A 23,779-nucleotide genomic window follows, 5' to 3' on the forward strand; every position below is an offset into this window, starting at 1 on the left:
AATATTTTAATTATATTGTCTTTATTATTCGGTAAAGCATTTCGTTTTAAAATATATTTAAGTATTTAATAATAGTAAATCGACAATTATTAACATAACGCCATCTATGAATACTATTTGTAAGCTATTGACATAATAAATAATTTGGTGTTATGTATTGTGGACAGATGTCGTTATACTTAATTTAAATACCCAGGCAAGCTACTTAAACGGTTCTCTAGAAATATAATATCATATCATATCATATAATATATAAGATATATTATATCCATTTTGCACCATTTTTGGCGCGAACTTGTGGAGGCCTATGTACAGCAGTGGACTGCGGCTGAAGGCTGTATAATAATATAATGATATTTTTTTCATATAGGTACTTACTTCGTAACAACTTTTACACTTCCTTCCACACCCATAAAAAAAGCAAATTGTATACAAACTTACCTTTGTATACAACTTTAACTAAAAGCTAGAAATATGAAATTTGTTTAGCTATTCAAGATAACTTTTTGAAAGAATGTTTAGGGTTGTTAAAGTTTAAATAATTATTCAAATGACAGGCTAGCCCTTTCATTGAATAAAGTCATTCAAACATAAATAGGTGACAAAATCATTTTCTTATTACGTCGGTCTTGCAGATAAACCGGCTAAATATATTTGAGACGTTTATATTTGCATACCTAAACATTATTTTTATATAGGTACATACTGAAAGTATCAATTTTTATGATTCTTTTTATAAATCGTAAGCTAGTATTGAGCATGTTGTCCAACTTTTAAAGTTATTTTTTTGACTATCTACCTAAGTTAGGTATCTTACTTTCGATATAAATTGAAGTCAAGTAAGTAGTAAGTTTTTTTTCGTATGCGAGCTAAACATAATTTTTTTACCACGTCTCACGACCAACGCGATTCATAAATTGTTTATTGTATTTATACATACTAAAATGGCGAAAAAGAAAGTAGAATTATTCTTAAATATAAATAATGAAAAAGAGTTTGAATATATCCTTGCTCATATCACGGATAGACTTATTTGTAAGTAGTATTTCGTTTATGTTTTTACTTATTAGCATCTTATAAAGCTCATTACTTTTTTTATCTTGCCTAAGGTTAACCTTTCTTTCTGATGGTTTTAGCTCGATATTAGCAAAATTTAAATTTCAGATTGAATTAATTTATAAATTCAATTAATAACTGAATAGTGCCTATAATAATCAAAGTCGCATCCCGCTGTCTCTTCTTATGTACCTATGTTTAGATCTTTAAAATTACGCAACGGATTTTGATGCGGTTTGTTAAATAGATAGAGTGGTTTAAAAGAAAAGTTTATATCTATAATACATGTATAATGTGGTAGCGAAACTTTCTTTTGTTGGAGATAGTATTTAAGTATCAGCATTGTACCCGTGCGAAGCCAGGGCGCGTTGCTAGTTAGGTATTAATAATTTGTTGTATTGGTACTAACAATGTAAGCAACCCGGTAAAAAGTTATAAAAACTTACACAAATCTATCCTTAAAAAAAAAAAAAAACGAATGTTTGTCCTACAAAAAGTTTTGTTTTAATCGTTCAAATATATCAACAGGTAAATACTCCATCTTACAGGGGTCCGTTAAGAGCCGAGTGTTTGTTTTTGTTTATTTCCTTGTAGGTGCTGATTTATATTCTTCATTCGCTGGACCATGCACCGTATTGGATCATCTCTTCACACGAATCAAACTGGATTGGGGAGATGGAAAGATTGTTTTATTAAGAGTATATCTTACTATGTATAAATTATTAGCTTTTGTTCTATTTTCCCCCACTTAAGTAACTGATGACTATGCCATACAATTAATAGAATTTTTAAAATCGGAGTACTTAACGATTGCTATCAGATCCCCATGACAACAAAGTCATCAAACAGGACCGACAGCTTAATGAGCTCTCCAAGGCACGCTGGTGTGGCCTACAAGGACTGACACCCAGACAGAAACAACCATTTGTACAAATAGAAATACCCTTATCGAGTGGCTGCACACGCACACACACACAACTACACCAGAATGATTAAATGTTGTAATTGTGTTATTATTTTATAGGTTTGTGTGGATGACATTCAATCTCTAAAACGGTTTCGATATCAAAGCGAGCCCATGTTTATATTTGTTGTAGTAAGTATTTTATTAACCTACTAAATAGCTGTTATAAATGGTACAGGTTTCCTGTTTATCTGTTTTAAATACCTGTATTTTAAAAGATGACACAGGCTTAATATTTTATTCCGCGTATTAAAAGAAAAAAAAAATAAGATCACCTAAATATACGTTTATAAAAACGTAATGAAAAAACGCATTTTTATAGCTAAGGTACCAAAGAAGATTGTCTTTATCGTACGAGTATTAAGTTCTCAGTTATTTGCGAATTTTCTAGAAAAGATATTTGGCAGTATCTATGTCTCTATTTTGTTAGTATTTAAAAATTAAATTTGATTATGATATAATTATTGAGACTGGTAGGTTTAATTATATAATAATCTGGAATTTAATGCTAATTAGTAGGTATAGTTTATAAGAAAATAAATAGGTACTATTTAATTACAGAATCAAAAAATAACAAAAGTATTCCGCGGAGTAAATAACATTCTTTTTGGTGAAGTGGCAAAAAAAGAAATCGAATATTATAAAAGAGAACAAGAAGGTATATCAGTAGACAGAAAGGTGTATGACTTAGATGAAGCTTCGCCAGAGGAACGGGTGATTTATTAATTTTTTGCTTGTAATTTAAATTTACCAACTCCTTAAAATAATTTCCAGAAGTAGAAAATTTTTTTTTGTTAGACGTGCTTGTACTTTTTTTACCCACTTATAAAAAATGAGGAGATTCTCAATTCGAGTGTATATTTTATGTATTTTACCTCAGAACTTTTTACTTCGTAAACCGATTTCGATAATCCTTTTTTAAATCGAAAGTGGTTATCTTGTGGCCCTATTTTAATTTAATCAGGATCTGACATTTACCTTAAAGATTTATATCTAATCACACGTATTTATTTGACTATTTTTTCGTCGACCTACGTTGTATTATGTATCATAACTTTTTACTGAGTGTAACGATTTTGATGATTCTTAAAGCTAATGTTTGTTTTGTAGTCCCGTTTAAATTTGATCGTGATATGATGTCTACTTTTTGAGTAATCTTTAATAACGCATATTTACTTCGTCTACGTATATTATATTACTTGTCGATGTAATTGTAGTCGGGTTTTTTTCGTTTGCGAACAAACTCAACTATGTGTATTGAGTAACTTAAAATTGTTTTTTCGATATGTGGACGTATAAAAATTATGAACTCGTTCCCGTCTAGAAATTACTGGAGGATCGCACAGTGTATACATCTGGCCCTCATTGGGTAATAAGAGGGCTTTCATAAGTAAAAAATCCTACAAGAGCCCACTCAGACCCAAATTAGAAAACCCTTACATAAACGTAATAACTCTAAGTCAGTATATTCTACCTGGGCACTGAGTGGAACCGATGTGGGGAATCTCAATGTAATATATATATATATATATATATATATATATATATATATATATATATATATATATATATATATATATATATAACTACTATTTATCTAGTGGACCATGATTATGAGTTTAATCTAAGTGGAAAAAACTAATGTAAAAAACGATTGTAATCTTCCGATTGGCAGTACTTGATAGATTCTGATGGAAATATAAAATACTTGTTCTTGATATAAATCATGATTCAATATAATCGAATGAATATTAATGATGATGTGTTTCAGAAACTTGTCAACCCCGTGGTGATATGTGGTAAGGTTTTAGATTAAGCTCCTCCTTCATATACCCAAATACCACTTGTATTTCTATGGAAAGTAAATTAAATTAAAAAAATAATAATTAGAATTTATATTTAAATACAGATACGATCTGATTAAATTTTGGAAAATCAAGCGTCATGATACAAATTTCTAGGCAGGGATCAAGGCTGCTGGGTATTTGTTGGATGTTTTTTTTTTTGTTTAGAAAAAGCGCGTTCAATAAAAAATAAATACACTTGATATCTCAAATATCTTTGTGATATTTTGTGATGTATTTCTGAACTCCTGTACCCCTCACATGATAAATGTACAAGCCCATATTAATTAAATATAACCCCTAGACCAAAGACAACCCAGTTGATTTTACACTAAATTTCCCAATCAAAGCTAGATAGGCTGTTGTATGATTTTCCCAAATCGAGCCCAACATGGAAGCCAACGGAGAATCCTATTGTTCGCACATTCAAATATCTAGTCGTGATACGAGTATAAGCCACCATAATTTGTTTCGTAAACAAAAATAGATAAATTGATTTTTTTTTTAATTTATTTATCAAATAAACAATATTGTACATATTTAATATAAATAGCATTAAAAACCACGCATGTTTTACGCGGTTTATGACAATGCTATTTAGTAACCAATGAACTAAATATATATATAAAATAATTACATAATTATCCACCCTCCTATTAGAAGCAAGCTGGCAAACTCAAATAAAAAGATGCTCACCACTAAATATGTCAAGTCACAATAGTATCAAGAAAGTAATTTTTAAGTTTATTTTTTAAGTTATTGGCTAATACTTTCAATCAATTTTGATGGTAAGTCATTTATTAGTCTAGGCACTAAATAAGCGGTAGTTCGCTCACCATATGTGTCGTGTATGCGCCTAGTAGTCCATAATCGGTTTTTTGCGATAGCACGGGTGTAAGTAGGGTGTTTAATATGTTGCCAGAATTTTTGATTTGAATAATTTTCCTTTAACATTATATACTTAAATTGAATATTAACTGGTAAGATATTACAATGTTTAAAAAAATTTAGGTGATCATCACAGTGTTTATTTCTATCCTTAAAATTTAAAATAGCTTTAATTATTTTTAATTTAATATAAATAATGATAAAGCTTTATTGTTGTTAGTTCAATTACAGTTCAGTTTGTTTAGGTTGTCTTATTACTTCAATTACAGTTCAGTTTGAGTAGGAGGTCTTATTACTTCAATTACAGTTCAGTTTGTTTAGGTTGTCTTATTACTTCAATTACAGTTCAGTTTGAGTAGGAGGTCTTATTACTTCAATTACAGTTCAGTTTGTTTAGGTTGCCTTATTACTTCAATTACAGTTCAGTTTGAGTAGGAGGTCTTATAACTTCAATTACAGTTCAGTTTGTTTAGGTTGTCTTATTACTTCAATTACAGTTCAGTTGGAGTAGGTGGTCTTATTACTAGTACCAATCTTTACTGGTCAAATTTTTGTGAAAGAAATAAATAAACGCTTCACACTCAACGGCCCCCAGTAAGATTTTCTCCTGTGTCGGGGGTTCGGAAACACACACAGTACACAAGCACAACGCCCAGACCACGACAAACATCTATATGGCCGATACAAATGTCTGTCGTGAGCGGGTATCTAACCCGCGACTACCAGCGCAACAGCCAGTGCTATGACCTCTGCGTCAACGCGTCGTCAAATCTACTTAGACGGTATAAATTTAAAATATATAAATTGAGATATTTTTTTAGCATTAGTTAATATAGTTATAAATTTAAGGAATGGCAAGAAAAACGTGCATTAGAAAAACAAGAAGAGGAAATGGTAGCTAAGACTCTGAGGGACCAGCGTCAAGCAGCTCGGAAACGTCACAGAGCTGAGCTGATGGTCCCCCACTTGAAACATCTGAACTTTGTACTGTACTGGCCTCATGCGAAACACGCTCATCCCGAGTTATATGAGAGATGGGATATAAATAGTTGAGTTAAAATAAGATTATCTTTTAGAAAACAAGGTCAAGGGCGATTCAGGCAACTGTTGTTGTTTGTTTCTTTTCTTCCTGTCAAAAGTTGCTCGAGTCGCTGTTCTGACAATGACGTAAGTCCACAAACAGAAACAAAAAGTTTTCATATAAGATTCTGCAGTAGACTTAGCTCCGTTTCTATAAAACGTGGTGTTCTATATTTAAAAAAAAAAGTATATGAGTACAATTCACACATGGCAGAAGTGAAATTTCTGAAAGGTAGCCTACTGAGAGATTAGCACCGGGAATATAAAATATGGTGTAATGTATTTTGTCTTATTTTCTCCTGTACATTTATGTGTTTCTTTATCGTTCCTGCTTCAGCCTGTAATATCCCACTACTGGGCAAAGGCCTCTTTCCCCATGTAGGAGAAGGATCGGAGCTTAATCCACCACGCTGCTCCAATGCAGGTTGGCGGATATATTCCCTACTATGAGTAACGATCGCTATCAGATGTACATGATAACAACCGGGACCGATGTCTTAACGTACTCTCCGAGGCACGGTGAGAAGACCCACAAGGATGCATTTTCCTTTGATCGAGCTTAAAATCAAACGATTATAAAAAAGTTCAAAATCGTATCGTCGTCAACAGGCAACTGTCATCCACTACTGATACAGACCTACATCCTGAGTTTTCATCATTCCTGGTCCTGCTCCAAGAAAACGACTCCCGATCGACTCGCTTAAACGCGATATCAACGAGTAGCTTTAAAAGAACAATTATTTCTTACAGATATAATAATGATAGGTCGTGAAGAGATCCAGTTGTCTAAGGAAACCGCAGAAGATTTGCTTTATAATGGAGACGCTCCACTTAACGAGGCGTCTTTACATATGCTTCTTTCTGGACCCGCTCTTGCTATTTGTTTTAGATTACTAGATGAGGATAAGCATTTTGTGTGTTAGTAATTTAATGATACACATAAGATTTTTATTGTTGTTTGTTGTTTTTTTTTTTGAAATCTTTTGTTTCCCGCGTCGACCTGTGTCGATGTTTCACGTTCGCACTTATTGAATACGAGCTGTGCCCGTGACTTCGTTCGCGTATTACATCAGCTATCTGTCAGTGAAAGTCACGTCAAATTGGTCCAGCCGTTTCAGATATTAGCGGGAATAAACAGACAGACAGACAAAAATTGTAAAAAAAAAGAAAATTGGTATATGTATCGTGTATACATCCATATGTATTTAGTAAAAAGCAGTTATTTTAATATTACAAACAGACACTCTAATTTTATTTATTTGTATAGCTAGTACTAAGAATCGTACTAAACTTCGTTTCATAGAAGCACAACGCAGGCGCTCCAATCGTTACAATGTGATGTCATATGTACGCGTACCTACGTATAGGTAGTAAATTAGATTATTATAGGCATAACAGAAAATAATAACATTTTTTTTTTATTGAAAATTAAGCTAATATTTGTGTTCAAATACGCCATTAAATTCATATAAAAAAGGGATTTTAAATAATTACATTGTTATTCTATAGCCTTGGTACGTAAAATACTGTACGAGGAAAAAATGCCGTTAGACGAAACAAGACCGCTACAAGAGCAACTTCCTCCAAAGACTGCTTTTGATTTTTATAACACCTTCAGCCCTTCTAAAGAAGATGTTTTGCGTCAGCGTCGTGAAGAGAAATTAAGACTAAAAGTATGTCATAGATATGTTTGATGTTATATTATTTAGAAGTTTACGACTTACTTTACATTGTATATTACATATACTGTGTTTTCGAACTCATTCACCGGAGTAATTTTATTGTTTGTTGTTGTTGTTGTCTTATTAGTTATTAAAATGATGTGTCAGTTGCAGTTTAATCTAAATTTTAAATTGTCTGTAATTGATACTAAGCGAGTACTAACATAGACAATGTTTCTGTCTTTGTTTATCATTTTATTCCTTTCCGATTACCAGCGATTGTACAAAAGTAGCTTGATAAATAATCTAAGTTACGATCATCTTTTAAAATTAGACCAAAGAAGTAAAGAAATTAAGTAACAATATAACGTTTCTTGTTCCTTATACCTTTCACTATTTATTATTTATTATTATTTATTGCACACCAAAACTTCATGTTACATATTAAACTTATTTTAAGATAGCTATAGACTGTGAAGTAGGCGGACTTATGGCTATTTAGACATTTTATTCCGGACAATCCAACACAGACACTATTTCCTTTAGCTACTACGATATATTTTTTAACACAATGTATTTTAATATACCCACTCATTTCTAATTTTAATATAATAATAATAAGAGAAATTATAAAGTACTCTTTCCTAGGAAGAAGTGTTAGAAAAAAGAGCAAGGCGTTTATCAGAGATGCAACGTTTAGCGAGACAAGCTATTGAAGATGCAATACAAACGAAACGAGCTCAAAGAGAACAACGAAAGCTTGAACTACTTAAGGCTGGCGTATGTCGTTACGATCTTATATAAATAAATGCTGAGTAAAGTTTCAAATACAAAAAATCCTCATGGACGCACGTTATTTACTGGATTACTTCACGTTTGCTAACTTCTTCTTTGTTGATTAGGTAACCTGAGGGTGTCGGTTTTTATCGTGACGCTCTCATCATAAATATATTTTCTCATAATTTCTCACTAGCACGCCAAAAGAAATATAACTTTAAAAAAGATGTTGTTCATGTTTAATCTTTCAATGTAAGACGTTTTCCTTAATTTCAAAAAAGAGGACACTTTTTTTAATATTTTGGAATGAGTCATCTGTATGAAATGAACACGTTATCCATCAACTGATTTGCTAAAGATAATAATCTCATCTCACGACGTAATATTTCATGCCCACGTGTTTTTATATCACATTTTTATATGCAGGGTCTAACGCGACCAAAGTCTAGGGTGGCACATTGACTACCCCACACCTGCTTATTTTTGGGGCAACATTTCATCAGAGTTTCTTCAACCATAATCACTAGTTGAGTGGAGCGTTGGTAATTGTGGAGAATAGTTAACCTTGGTCTACCCAGCTATGCCTTGGACGTGTTATTATCATAAACATGTGATGACCATGATTATTCTTGGTATTGAAATTGTAAGCCAAACTGTAATGAATTAACGAGGAGATATTTGTTCAGCATTGGAACATTCAAGGTGTTTCTGTTCAGTTCAGTAAAAAAAAATACTATGGTAATGTCTAAAGAATAATTTATTGTGCTATGGAGTCTTAAGGTCGTAACATTTTAAATAGATTAAATTGTTATCTATTCCTGTTGATATTGTTATTTTAGCTTTTAAAATAAGCAATCAACAATGAAGATAATATTGGATTACTTTTTTTTTCCAAAAAAGGAGGATGATCTCAATTTGATTGACTTTTTTATGTATGTATGTAACCTCAGAACTTTTAACTGGGTGGACCGATGTCGATGATTTTTTGTTTTAATCGAATGGTGATGCGTTTTTTTATTTTTTGAGCAAAAAATTGTGTATAGCTTTTATGCCTAATTAATATTTTAATTTAATAGAATTTATCAGCTTTGGAAAAGCTTCGACAAGAGCCTGAAGACGATACCGTTGATATTGTTGTACCAGAGGTGAGTAACTATTTCAATCATCAAAAATATTATCATTTATGGTATTTGAGAAGATAATTATTAAAAAGGGTCGGTTGAAAGTTTTTAAAAATCCACCTACCACAACGTTTGAAATGTACCGTTACATTTAGTTATTTTGTAATAACTTGGTTCAACTTTACTTTCCACCTGTGTGATTCTGTTACATATCACTTGTCATATGTGTGTTTTAACTAAATAAAAAACTGTGAATTCAACAAAAAAAAAAAAAAAAAAAATCATAAACATTTTTGAATATCATATCAAAAATTGACCGCTCCAGCGGGATTCGAACCCGCGTCTCCGACTGACCGTGTCGGCGCTCTAGCCAATTAAGCTATGGAACGATGTACCCGCCAGAGCGAAATTTTTGATATGATGATTTTTATTTTCGGTTTAAGCGAACCGTGGCGCCGTCTATAGTGAGTTCTTTACAGAGACCCGTAACTATTCAAAGTTTCATATTACAATGAAAATCTTTGACAGGAGACGACACCATGCTATTATTAATACCTACGATTTTATTTTTGATATGATATTCAAAAATGTTTAGAATTCCTAATGTGGGGTAACACAAAAATAAAATCGTAGGTATTAAAAAAAATCATCATCATCATCATTATCAACACTTCAGCCTACCGTAGTCCACTGCTGGACATAGATTTTCCTAAGTTTGCGACAATCATCCCGGTTCTTCGCAATTCTCATGCAGCCACAACCGGCAATTTTACGTAGATCATCGGTCCAGGAGGCCGGAGAGCATCTCAAACTGCGTTCAAATTAATAAATAAAATAAATTTTAAACTTATAATTACAAATTTACATTATATTAGATACTGTATGAAATAAATTTGGATCCGATCCTCATGAGAAGTAGGTATCTGAAAATGTTTTTGCTTGTCGACGATGAGGTTGCGGGTTCGATCCCTGCACGTAGCACACATTTGTTTTGGCCATAGAGATGTTTGCCGTTATTTGGGTGTTTGTGCAGTCCTTATGGGTCTCCCGTGCCTCGGAGGCCTGTGCCCAGCAGTACAATATTACAGGCTTAAGAGTATTTTTTTTATATTAATTTTACGTTTTCACGAAAGATAATTAAATTTATAATTTTTGCAATTGTCAAAGGAGCTTTCGGATGAAGAAGAAGAAAGCAGTGAGGGGGAAAATGATTATGAATATTTCCCACCCGCCGGTCTCCTCATACCAGGATTTTATGCACCTCCGAATGACGTGGCTAAAACAAACGGCTTGGCTATATTATTTCCCACGGTAAATGGCACATTAACCATTGGCACAGTTTGTAGTGGCTCTGCTTTCTAGAGTCTAAGTGTAATATTTATATTTATTTGTTTATATTTCTGATTTCTAAGTACCAAAATTTATCAAAAATAATATGTAGCTATATCAATCGGCTGTTACTTACAACGTTACTTAAGTTGCTTACTGTAGGAACAGACGACCGTGTGTGTGTGTGTATGTGTGCGTGTGTGTGTTAAAAAAATGTGTTGAGAATCACCTACAGTAATGAGTTTAGCCAATTTGCTATTTATTTATAGATTGATTTGGGACAGATTCACCTATAAACACTTTAACCAAAAAAAGCTTAATTTATCAATAAACTAGCTGACTTAACTGAAAACCTGTATTTTGAACTGTCAAACGCGTAAAGTTGAAATAAAAGAGGAAATTTTTTGATTTTTTTATTTTTTTTTTAACTTTTCATTCTATAACGAAAAACCTTAAATAACATCTAAAAGTAATACGTATAATATAGGTTGCAAAAAAGTGTCAACTAAATACGCATTATTACGGAAATCTTGAAAACCTTTCGTCCAATCTCGATCAATATTAAATCATTTTGACAAACACCAGTTTCCTAATTTCTAATATAAAATAATCATAAAAATTGCTACACCTACTAAAAAGTAATGAGATAACATACACAAAGGCTTGGGCAACTCATAGCCTATGGATGTCGTGTAATATAACAAAGAAAAAAAAGCATAAAGAAAAAAAAAACAGTCGAATTGAGAGCCAACCTCGTCCTTTTTTGTAGTTGGTTCAAAAATCAGTAAGTGAAATTTACTGCCTTTTACCTAAGCACGGCGGCGGTGTAGTAACGGTATGACTTTATCAATCCTTACGCTATTCTAACATCTGGAGAACGTTTTAAAGGTACTACATATCCGTTTTGTTAAGGCAGTAATTGATAAAAACTTGGTGTAATAATTACAACTGGATAAACTAACACCCACACATGACAAATATTTGTATAGATCAAACAAATGTTTATCGTGGTCAAAGTATTTGTTTGTGTTGACTTTGTTTGTTTTGTCTCTGCTTCGGGATTCCTGAAACAAAATATCATCAAATATTCACTTATCTATGTGTTATAGTTTCAAAATACCATTTGAACATTAAACACAAGAGTACATATGCGCACGCGCGTGTGTTTTTTTTTCAGTTGATTTTTTTTTCAGTTGGTATTAGAGCATGTTACTCCGGAACCTGAATTTCTTCCACCTCACGTTGCAGTGATGATTGATATGACTAAGCGATACAAAGCTATAGAAGCTGTAACGTGCTATAAGAAGGATATAATACATGTAAGATTTTTGGTACTTGAGAAAAAAAAAACAATAAGATACCAAGCGAATATTAGTAGCGAGTTTTATATATATATATATATACTTTATTGCACTCAAAAAATACATGTAAAAACATTATGGATAGAATTTTATGGATAGAAGTATAATTTTATAAGGAAAATTGTGTTTTAAAATGATGCTGCTGATTTTAATAGCAAAAAAATCATTGCTTATACTAATGAATTATATTTGAATTTAATCAGTAAGCCATTTTATAAAACTAACTTCGTCCTTGAGGTTCTTATTGAGTACGTAATGAAGGTATTGTAAAACACGTATGTATTGATAGAAATTTTGTGAATGCATTGGGTATCCTTGAACTGAAGACCGCTCTGGTGTAGTCGCAAACGTTGTTTTGCCATATATGTTATTAACTTATAACTTAGGGGTATGAAAAATAGATGTTGGCCGATTCTCAGACCTACCCGATATGCCTACAAAATTTTATTAAAATCGGTCGAGCCGTTTCGAAGGAGTTCAATGTTTAACACCATGAGACGAGAATTTTATATATTAGATATCCTAACCCCCTGACTTATCCTAGGAGCTGTGGTAAACTTATTCACTACAAGAACACCACACTACTTGATTGCAGCATTATTGAGATGTGATAAGTTTGCAGGTACTTCCAAAGGGGGGTTGCTCTAAATTTTGAGACGAACATTTCTTGCTATGCCATTATGGTAGGGCCTAAAGCCGTTTGTTTTTTCTTATTTAATTCTAGATGGGAATTTTCAAAGGCACTAATCCTAACAATGCTACCCTTGTTGCACATAGCATCAAACAGTTTGAAAGGAGGAAAATATTTCATAATTTGTAAGTACACGTATGTAACAGTTTCCATACCTCCTTCTTTCATCTCTATTGTATCTTGACGCCATTTTAATTGTCGTAACGTGATGTATAATCGAATATTTTATGGTTTATACCTGAATAATATTGTTAATAGAATAATGGTAAATAAGTTACTGGCATTAAAAGGTTACTGGCATTAAATTAGTTTTTTTTAGTAAAATTATAAAAAAAAAATGTGTAAAAATGGGTTGTCTGGAAGAATTGGCTAATTAGCCATAAGTCCGCCCATTGTACTTCACTCTCTGTAACTATCTTTATGCTTTGTTTTGTAATATATTTGTGGTGTACAATAAAATATAAAATAAAAATAAATAAATAAAACTACAAGTATCGCAAGCGAGTTGCCGACCCTACCTCCAGGAACTCTGGTCACCTTACTCACCACAGGAATATAACACTGCTTAAAAGCAGTATTCATTTAGCTGTGATCTTCTCTAAGGTCGAGGTACTTCCCCAGTAGGGCTGCTCCAGATTTCGAGCAGGATATTTCCTGCTGCGAATACCTCAATTTTAGTATTTTTTTTAACGTCTTACCAATTAAAAATTATGAAACTTATGTAGAACAAGCTGCCCGGACAGACTTCGTTCTGTCAAAAGTTAATTGTAATTTTTTTTATTGAAAAAAAATATTAAAACCTTCCGTGGGCCTCGAAGATCATACGAAAAAAAAATACAGTCGAATTGAGAACCTCCTCCTTTTTTGGAAGTCGGTTAAAAAATAAATTAGCCGAAGTCGTCGAGCTATTCTCGAGTTATGCACTTAGGAACATTCATTTTTATTTACATAGATTAAATAGATATATGAAACATCTTCGCCTAACTTAGTATTATTATATTTAAAAATAAAAATGTCTTTGTAAACATTATATTTTATGATAATTTCACACAAAAGGTGGTTAACCTTAGGAATCATTTAGATTACCTCAAACGATTTAGCGTGGAAACAAATAATGTCCACAGCTATTTATAAACATAGTTTCAAATAAGTCTATGCTATCCTTTATACGTAGGTAATAAAAAATGTAATGTTTGTGTGTACTTATGTACGCACGTAAGAAGTTATACTTCATTGTCTAGCTAAGTTCAGGGTGTCGGTATTTTGTTACCGTGTGCGCGTGCATCGTAAAACCTTCATCATTTTGATCTAAAGCGCCAAAAGAAATATAACTTAAAAAAATTAAATTTAGAATCTATACTATGTCAAATATAGATTAAAGATTAAAGAGTTATTTATGGATTTGATTCAAAATTTCAAATAACGACACGCACATAATGATTTTATTCGTTTTAGGGAGGACTTAACAGTGGCTTTCATGGTGTCTATAAAATCCGATCTAGCGTTATTGGAGCTGACTCAGCTGAGTCCAGTACACGTCAGCCGGGACTCGGTAGCTGGTGAGGTTGAATGCGCAAAACTATTTCCTGTTGACTACGGCGATCATTGTAATGAGTTTGAAGATTTCTTTAAATAACTTATGTAAATTGTGGTTATATTACAAAGTATAACACTTTCGAGCCTAATTAAGACGTTTTAATGTTTTCAAAATATGTTTGTGTTAATTAAAGTTGTTAAAATAATTTTTTGTTCTTAAATTGTTCAATTTATATCGACGATGACTCAAAAACTTGTTATCAAATCGATGGCTCCTAAGTATACTGAGTCAACTCTACTTCTAATAACTTTACAGGAAGTCGATAAGAAGAGCGTAAGGTTAATATTTCAAATGTTAACACAATTAAGAAAAAATAAATAATCATTTTGAATTAAATATATTGATAGCTTTAAACTGTGTAAAATAAAATTCATATTATGTTATGAATTTATGAGATAGTGTTCTTCTTTTCGTTATTTATAGAGATATCCATTTTATTAACATAGGTAGATAGGAAATGAAATAAATGTTATTAATGTCTGAAAAAAATGAAATTATCGAAAATTGTTACTTGACTCAGTATACCTACTTAGGAGCCATCGAAATCTCGCTCAAATTTGTGATAACTCATGACAAAACCAGATTCAGATTAAAAAAAAAATCATTAAAATCGGTACACCCAGTAAAAAGCTGTAAGATAACTCATATAAAAAATACAGTCGAACCTCCTCCTTTTTTGAAGTCGGTTAAAAATGTACTTTATCAAATTAAATATCATTAACGGTACAAGTAAAGAGTTTTAAAATAACATACATAAAAAAAATCTCCTCCTTTTGAAGTCGGGTAAAAATTGTATTTGCTCGCAAACAAAAAATACCGATTTTAATTGCATCAATAAGTAAGTAATACAACGTAAGTTGACGAAAAACATCAAAAACGCACTAGTCGTCACGAAAATTTTCGAGGGTTACAATCGATTTCTCTGGGGTTCCATCATCAGATCCTGGTTTCCTTATTATGGTACCACACTTGGGATATCTCCTTTCCAACAAAACAAGAATTATCAAAATCGGTTCATAAACGACGAAGATTTAATTTACGATATGACGATTACAATTTAATTTAAAATAGGCTACATAGTAAAAAACCAGCTTTCGATTTAAAAAAAGAAACATCACTATTAGTACACCTAGTAAAAAGTTAAAAGGTCACTTAAAAAAAATACAGATGAATTGAGAACCTCCTTCTTTTTTAATTAAAATCGTTTAAAAAAAGGTAATTTTATTATAATAGGTGCCTATAATAATACGCTGAGTCAAAAAATTTAACACACATAAAAAAAAAACCGATTCGAGAGCCTCATCCATTTTTAAAGTCGTCTAAGCACAGTTGAATTGAGCGCCTCCTTTTTCTAAAAGTTGGTTAGCAAAAAAAATACAACTGTGTCATAAGCAATATGAACTTATATCGTCGCGTAGTGACCGTATTTATCATCAGCATTTTCAGTAGCTTCCCATTGGTCAGACGGGTGTCGGGTACTCCCCGTTTCTTTTAATGTTAGCAAAACGGATCTACTTTATCAGCATTTGTACTAAATTACACAATCGACTCTGTAAATAGCATTGTTTATATTATATACGATGCCGTTCTACATAATATTTTTACTATTTTTAACTGTTTATTTAATATTGATATTATTTTATTATTATTAATTAAGCTGACCCGATATAAAATATTAAATACTATATAATACGAGTTTCCTCTTCTTCTGTGTCCTAGAATCAGATAATACAGAAGTAAAAACGACAAGACAGCAATGGCCAATTTTAAATATTTGCCTTGAGCGAATGAACTTACGACCGTCAGCGCAACAGCCAGTGCAATGCGCAAACACGTCGGCATCCAAAATTTCTATAATGTCTTCTTTGGTAATTTTAGAAATATGTCAACGCTATCATAAATAAATATCTTTGACATTCACTCAAGGTCGTCTGCTCCTAAGTGAGACAAAATACTTGTATTTTAGGTAATAGCCGACTGCTGGTATCGTACATATTGTTTGATAAATACACATATAAATAACATACATATATACCCGGACTCGGGGCGGGAATGGAACCAACAACACCGGAGCAGAAATCATTGTAATAGCATACTTCGCTAATTTATAAACTAGCTGCCCGAACAGCCTTCGTTCTGTCAAAAGTTAATAGTAAATCTTTTTTAATTTTTTTTTGCAATTTTTTAAGTATCAAAACCTTCCGTAGGCTACAAGGGACAAACAAAAAATAAATTAGTCGAATTGATAAAGCCATTCTCGAGTTATGCGCTTAGGAACATTATTTTTTGTTTATATAGACTAGTTGCCCAGACACACTTCGTTTTGTCAAAAGTTTTAAGTAAAAATTAAATTTTTATTTTTAATTTTTTTTAGATTTAATACCTTTGGGCCTTAAGAAACATACAAAAAAACGAATTAGCCGATATGGACGAGCCATTCTCGAATTATGCGCTTAGCAATATTCATTTCGAAATCGCTATTTAGCGGTAAGATCGCCTTTGTACGTCTTGTATTGTATTTTTCTTTATATGTGTCTGTATTTGGGTAGAATAAATAAATAAATAAATAAGAGATTCAGTTTTTATTTGTATATCTATATAAATAAATAAAATTGGAGTGTCTGTTTGTAATATTAAAATAACCGCTTTTAACTAAATTTATATGTATGTATACACGCTACATATACCAAAATAACATTTTTTATAATTTTAGTCTGTGTGTCTGCCTGTCTGTTAGTTCCAGTTAATCTCTGAAACGGCTGCACCGATTTGACGGGACTTTCACTGGCAGATAGTTGATGTAATAAGGAGTAACTTAGGCTACTTTTATTTTAGATTTTTATATCTAATTGTATAACTCTGCGAGCTTAACCATAACTATATTGTTAAATTCTATGCCGACAAAGTCGAGGGCACAGCTAGTAATTAATAAACTCAAAAACTACATTTGTATTTTAGAAATTTCTTTTACTAGGACAATATAAAGTTATTACTAATTCCCGTTTTCAAAATCTACGGTTTTGCCCACTAGCGATAGATTTTTAACACAATTTGTGTGGAGCTTAGGTACGTCAAAACTCTATCTCTAGTAAGCAAATCCAGAAATAGACAGAATATTCAGAATGTACGCTAGACAATGTTGTTTGCGATGTTACAAACATAATTGATATCGAGCCTTGATAACACTTTTGTGTGGTCTAATAATAGTTTTATAATATTTATTTTATTTAGTTTTCGCTTAAAAGGTACATTAGTGATATAGCAGTGAAAATGCAAGTACATCCGTAGATACAAAGCTTAGAATACCAATATCCCTAAGATTATCTTACTTTATCAGCACAACATTCTTACAAGCTTACGTCAACATTCTGTTCCTAGTAAGCAAATCAAAGATAGATAAAGTGTTGAAAGTGGTCGTAAGTGTTTTAGCCTATATTGTGATGGGAGAAAATGGAATAGCCAAAATTGTGTAATCAACAGAGTTTACTAACACGAATAGCAAGCGTCAATTTGTGTTTTGATTTATAGTTTGTTTTAATTAATTATAATTTGATTCATTTAATACAAAACTTTCATTTTTAAATATTACGCTAATCGATCTTAAGGTGTACATTAATAATGATACAATATAAATATATGTATAAATATATATATATATATATATATATATATATATATATATATATATATATATATAATATCGAACAATTACTTCGTTGTTTCATTCGTTGATTTTTAATTACTATCTAATACTAATAATATATAGAATCTGAATCTCGAAAACGGCTCCAACGATTTTCATGAAATTTACAGGGGATTTGGGGGGAGATAAATAAATCTAGCTAGGATTCATTTGTATAAAATTTCGTTTTATCCCTGTTTTTAGGCCATGAAAAAATGGCTACAATATCGTTAGAATATGAAGGTAAATTTCTCACTTGTTAATAAAGTTGTAATAGCTGAAGTGGGAAAGCGGCCGGTCGCGAGCGACCGATAGGATCACGGTCCGAATCCTCAGATTTCCAGATTGATTATTTTTTCTTTTTTTTTCTAATTGCACTCGTTATTTTTTATTTAAATAGCCAGTTCTTATTTTTTATTATTGTCGGTAAAATCAAAAAATATTATTCATATTTTATCAGAATTATTTTTTATTTTTATATTTACTTATATTTTTTATTATTGTCGGTAAAAAAAAAATACTATTCATATTTTATAAATGTATGTATTGTGTATGTAATGTATTTGTATAAATATGTAATACGCATTATTAAAGAGTACCTGGGGGACCGAGCCTAGGTACTCTTTAATAATGCGTATTTAATTGGCTATTTTTTCGTCGTCCTCCGTTGTATTATAAATCATAACTTTTTACTGGGCGTACCGACTTTGATAATTCTTTTTCTTAACGAAAGTTGGTTCTTCTTATGAGATCTAATTTTAATTTAATCAAGATAGGTACCCCCCACACCAGTTTTGGATATCCTCCTCTCCTCTTGAACTCACAACACTTAAGAGCAGTAGTTTTCAGTTCTAATCTTCTATAAGGTTGTTTGCCAGTGGGCGTGTTCAGGACTTTGAGAAAGATATTTTTTGCTGTGCCCTACCTCACAAGAGATTACATCAAGGTTTTAAAAATATTCTTTCTAATTATTAATATAATTTAGCTGAATACTACATAATATCGTTTTTTATGCTTACGCGAATTTCACTCATTATAATGAAACAACTTTTTAGGATTTTTTAGTCCTCCCGTGACCGTGGTTGCTGTAAAGTATCCGAAACGTCGGGCATGTAAAAGATCTAATAAACCGCAATAAAATCCGATAAAGTTGTTACATTATACCTTACTACACAATATCATTCTGTATGTGGGCACTTAAACTAAAATCAAAATGTGCGTTAAAACTTTGTCTCGAAATTATATATCACTTAATAGGACTATGGCACATCTAAAATTTACTAAGATTATGTTATATCTCTAGTGGGTTGTAATATATTACTGAAAACTGTTACAAGTCTTTATCAATCTTACGATCTGAGTTGTGATATGAAATCTAAAAAATGATGAACTTTCATATAAGGAAAAGGAAACAAATTAAAACTAATTAATCTTAATAAAATACTGTATTAAATTACAATAAACATATAAAGTAAGATATTTGGCTATAACAATTATATGCAAATTTTAAATAATAATAGTTTACATTGAGAGAATTCAAAGATTATACATTAGAAGTATCCATAGCGTCAGATATTGGGTTAATGCTAATCGATCTCCTACGAGGAATATAAAATTTGGACTTATATAATTTATATAAAACATTACAAACCAAAATTAAAAGAATAAAAGCAATGCATGTTTCTACAAATACAGATGATTTTGGGTCGTTATTCAATGTAAATTTTTCGTTTTTATGCATTGACAGAGAAGATGTCATAGTGGGAACAGTTTCTATGTGTTTACTTATACCCGATGCAATTTTACTTTCTACTTCTGCAAGTATTTTTTCTCTGTTTAAAACCATAGCATTGTCCATATCCTGCCTGATTTGATTTAAATAACTCATAATGTTATCGGATGTTAAGTTATCTTTACTCGGTATAGTTATTGATTTATTTATTAAATTCGTCGCTACAATTACTTTTAAAATTCTTTCTAATAATTTATTCGTAGTTTTCTGTTCTTCACTTAGACCTAAGGTTTCATTGTTCAACTGAGACCAATTATCTGTATAATCCATATGTAAACGTTGTAGGATTTCTGTAAAATTATGTAAATTTTCATTATGAATAAATCTTTCTTCATTTTGAATCTTTCCAGAGTTTAACTTAAGAAGAATATCCCTTATTTGTATCAATGTATTTTCGTTATAATCTTTGCTTTTCTGTTTCTCATTTATTTTTGTGTTGAAAAAAAACTCATCGTGGTGATAATTACAAGTTATACCGTCAATGTTTTCTTCTTTTTCTTCAATGTGTCTTAAAGCAGTAATAATAAATGACGGATCACTTGCCATCTTTAATTTCGTAACTACTTCACATGATAATGGGTTGTCACCAATACTTAATTTCTTTATATTCGTTCCGAGAAAATCTTCTATCGATACATCTGTAATTCTGTTATGATCAGCAATGAGTTCTTCTAAAGCTGGTACTCTATAAAATCGCTCAGTTTCTAAGCTGTCTATATAATTAAATGATATATCAAGGACTTTTAAATGAACTAAACCGTTAAGTACACCATAATTGATTGCCAATAAAGCATTGTGCGAAACGTTAAGCTTATCTAGCATATGGTTATCCTTAAACACACCGGGTTGTATACTATCAATTTTATTATAACTGACGTCTATTTCTACGATTTCATCCATATCTGAAAACTCTCCAACAACTAACTGTTTCACATTATTTTTGCTCAAACACAAGGATTGTATCTTTTTTAACTTACTCAAATGTAACTTACCTATGTTTTGAATGTTAGAATTTGAAATTTCTAACTTACTTAAGGGAAGTTCATCAAAGTCTTCAAAAGTTATATTTGAAATGGAATTTGATAATAGCAGTGTTTCTAATAATTTCATTTCGTTGATGACAGAAAAATTTAATTTAATATTTGTATTATTAGATAAATCTAAATAATGCAAGTTTGCTTGATTTTTGAATGTATCGATATCGGCTGATGTAATGAGATTATTTGATAAAATTATTTGATTTAAAGCTGACATACCTTTAAATGTATTGCTGTACAAAACTGTCAGGCGGTTATTGTTTAGTAATAATTTTTTCAGACTTTTTAAGTCCGTAACATTAACGCTAAAATATTTAATCATATTATAAGACAAATCAAGCACATCAATTTTTCCAGTGTTTGAAAACGTATTGTATTGTAATTCACACACCTTACTGTGGGATATATTTAGATCATTCAAATTTATCATATCATAAAAAGAAGCATTCGCTATGACATTTAACAATGTATATGATAATTCCAATTTAGGAACCTCAGACAACCCTTCAAAAGTATTTGATTGTAAATTTCCCATTAAAGGATTTTTATCTATTAATAAACTATTAAGATATGCTAATGTTTTGAAAGATTGACTTTCAATGTTTGATATATTATTTTGTGATAAATCTAAAAACTGTAAAAGCTGTAGTTGCTCGAAATTATCTTTTTTAATTTGCGTAATGTGATTGTTATGGAATATAAGTGATCGAAGACTAAGCAAATTTTCTTTATCAAAATCAATTTGAGTTATTACGTTAGAAGATAAATCTAAATGCACTAATTTTTGGAGTGTTTTGAAACATTTGTTTGACAGCGTATGTATTTTATTATTATTTAATAGTAATTCAATCAAATTATCAAGACCGTAAAATGCATAATCTTCTATTGTAGAAATACTTTGATAACTCATATCCAACTTAGTGTTTAACTGCAAACCATCAAAAGTACCTCTTTTTAATGACCCTTGTAAATTATTTTTTTCTATAGAAAAAAATGAAATATTTTTTGCTTGGAATAAGCGAATTGGGATTTCGGTTAATTTATTATTTGATAAATTTATGCTTTGTAGATTAAAGGTAGTAGAAAACGTAGCTTTGTCGATCGCTGTTAATAGATTGTCACTTAAGTCGATTTCTTTTACAAGGGTTAAGTTATTGAATAGATTTTTATCCAAACCTTGAATTAAATTTTTTCGTAAATCTAATATTTTGAGGTTACTTAATCTTTCAAAGTCATGAACTAATATACTTACAATTTTATTGTCATCGAGATAAAGTTCTCTCAAAGAATTTAAGCAAAATAATGAATAATTTAACTCATAAATTTTGTTGTGTGACAGTTTCAAAACTTTTAATTCTTTTAAACCTACAAATGCCGTTAATGTTAGAGTATTAATGAAATTATAAGACAAATCCAAAAATTCTAGATCTGATAAATTATTGAATATCGCGTCTGGTAGATCGATCAGTTGGTTATGTGACAGCCATAATTTCTTTAACTTCCTATATACAAACTCATCGTGAGTAATATTAATTGTATCAATTTTATTAAAAGAAAAATCAATTTCTATTAGTGATTCTAAGTTGTAGACATTTGAAAGTTTCGCAGTGTTGATATTATTGTGTGATACGTTTAATGATTCTAGAGCTTTCATTTCAGTTAAAGTTGGTAAATTTGTGTAATTATTAAATGTTAGATCTAAATATATTACCATATATGTAACATAGCTGAAATCGTGTATCCTCGGTATGCCTTCATCACTGTGCGAACTTCTGTAATGTAAAAGGACGGGCACGAAATACCCTCCTCTCTCCTCATTGTAATAAACTCCACGTTCACAGGTATCGTGTTCATGAGATCCAATGTAGTCAATATCAGTGACGTACGATACACAATATAAGTCTATAAAGCATTCTTCCTCGTTAAATTCTTTTTCACATCCGTCGTTATTCCCATATTTTAAGCCACTATGTCTGGATGTAAAACATTGAGAAATATTAAATAAAACGCATAGTGTTATCAATATATCTGAAAGAAAAAAAATGTATATTAATTTACAGCATGTGTTAAAAACACAATAATTTTGATTTTAATTTTGTGTTTAACAATATTGAAATTACAACCAAAACAAACATTTTAGGTGAATCTTAAAGTTATTGTGTCAGATTTTATTTTTTATTTTTAAAGAATATGTTTGATATGTTACTTACACGTTAACTTTCCCATGGTTATTTATATTAATCTGAAAATTTTAAACAATTATTAAAATTATTTTTCATTATTGTTGAGCTAAAATTATTTATTTAATTGGTACAAAAAATTAAATTTTGTATTTTGTAATGTATTGTTTAATAAAAGTTTTTTAAAATATATTATGGTATTATTTAATGAAATTTATAAAAGTGCAAATAAGAACACGTATAACGTGTAAAGCAAATAATAAAAAATAAGTAAAAATATTCAAGAATAACTTAAAATGCTATTGTAAAATGATTGCTGCCGACTCCTAATATTAGGTAAGTATATGTACATAAATGAAGATTATATACTCGTAGAGATATTAGAATCGTTTGATTTCTGATTTTCGTACGTTTTGAAAAATTAAATTTATTATAATTAATCGAAAGCTACCGATTTATTAAATTAATCAAAACACCTTTTTTTATAACTAGGTCGGCAAAAAAGCGTACGGCTCACCTGACGATAAGCGATTACCGTTGCGTCTGCAACACCAGAAGCATCACAAGCGCGTTGCTGACCCTATCCACAATGACCCTCAGGAGCTCAATCATTACAGCCTATACAGTCCACTGCTGGACATAGGCCTCCACAAGTTTACGCCAAAAATAACGTGAACTCATGTGTTTTGCCCATAGTCACCACGCTGGGCAGGCGGGTT

General features: G+C 31.0%; 2 protein-coding genes across 2 annotated transcripts; one reads left to right on the plus strand and one right to left on the minus strand.

The window, feature by feature from the left end:
• The first annotated feature begins 944 nt into the window (after window positions 1-944).
• LOC123661931 lies at window positions 945-14,514 on the plus strand. The gene is made up of 13 exons (XM_045596863.1): window positions 945-1,035; window positions 1,651-1,754; window positions 2,081-2,152; window positions 2,582-2,734; window positions 5,602-5,800; window positions 6,583-6,750; window positions 7,342-7,505; window positions 8,142-8,273; window positions 9,347-9,415; window positions 10,559-10,702; window positions 11,914-12,039; window positions 12,806-12,897; window positions 14,228-14,514. Exons 1-13 carry the CDS (start codon window positions 945-947, stop codon window positions 14,406-14,408), a joined length of 1,695 nt encoding a protein of 564 aa, XP_045452819.1. The 3' UTR covers window positions 14,409-14,514.
• A 5,123-nt stretch (window positions 14,515-19,637) lies between these two features.
• LOC123661802 (chaoptin-like) lies at window positions 19,638-23,123 on the minus strand. The gene is made up of 4 exons (XM_045596742.1): window positions 23,091-23,123; window positions 20,015-22,908; window positions 19,703-19,912; window positions 19,638-19,649 (listed from the first exon to the last, which is right to left on the minus strand). Exons 1-4 carry the CDS (start codon window positions 23,104-23,106, stop codon window positions 19,638-19,640), a joined length of 3,132 nt encoding a protein of 1,043 aa, XP_045452698.1. The 5' UTR covers window positions 23,107-23,123.
• Window positions 23,124-23,779: the final 656 nt, after the last annotated feature.

The sequence above is a fragment of the Melitaea cinxia genome, chromosome 17, assembly GCF_905220565.1.
Source record: "Melitaea cinxia chromosome 17, ilMelCinx1.1, whole genome shotgun sequence".
Lineage (NCBI taxonomy): Eukaryota > Metazoa > Arthropoda > Insecta > Lepidoptera > Nymphalidae > Melitaea > Melitaea cinxia.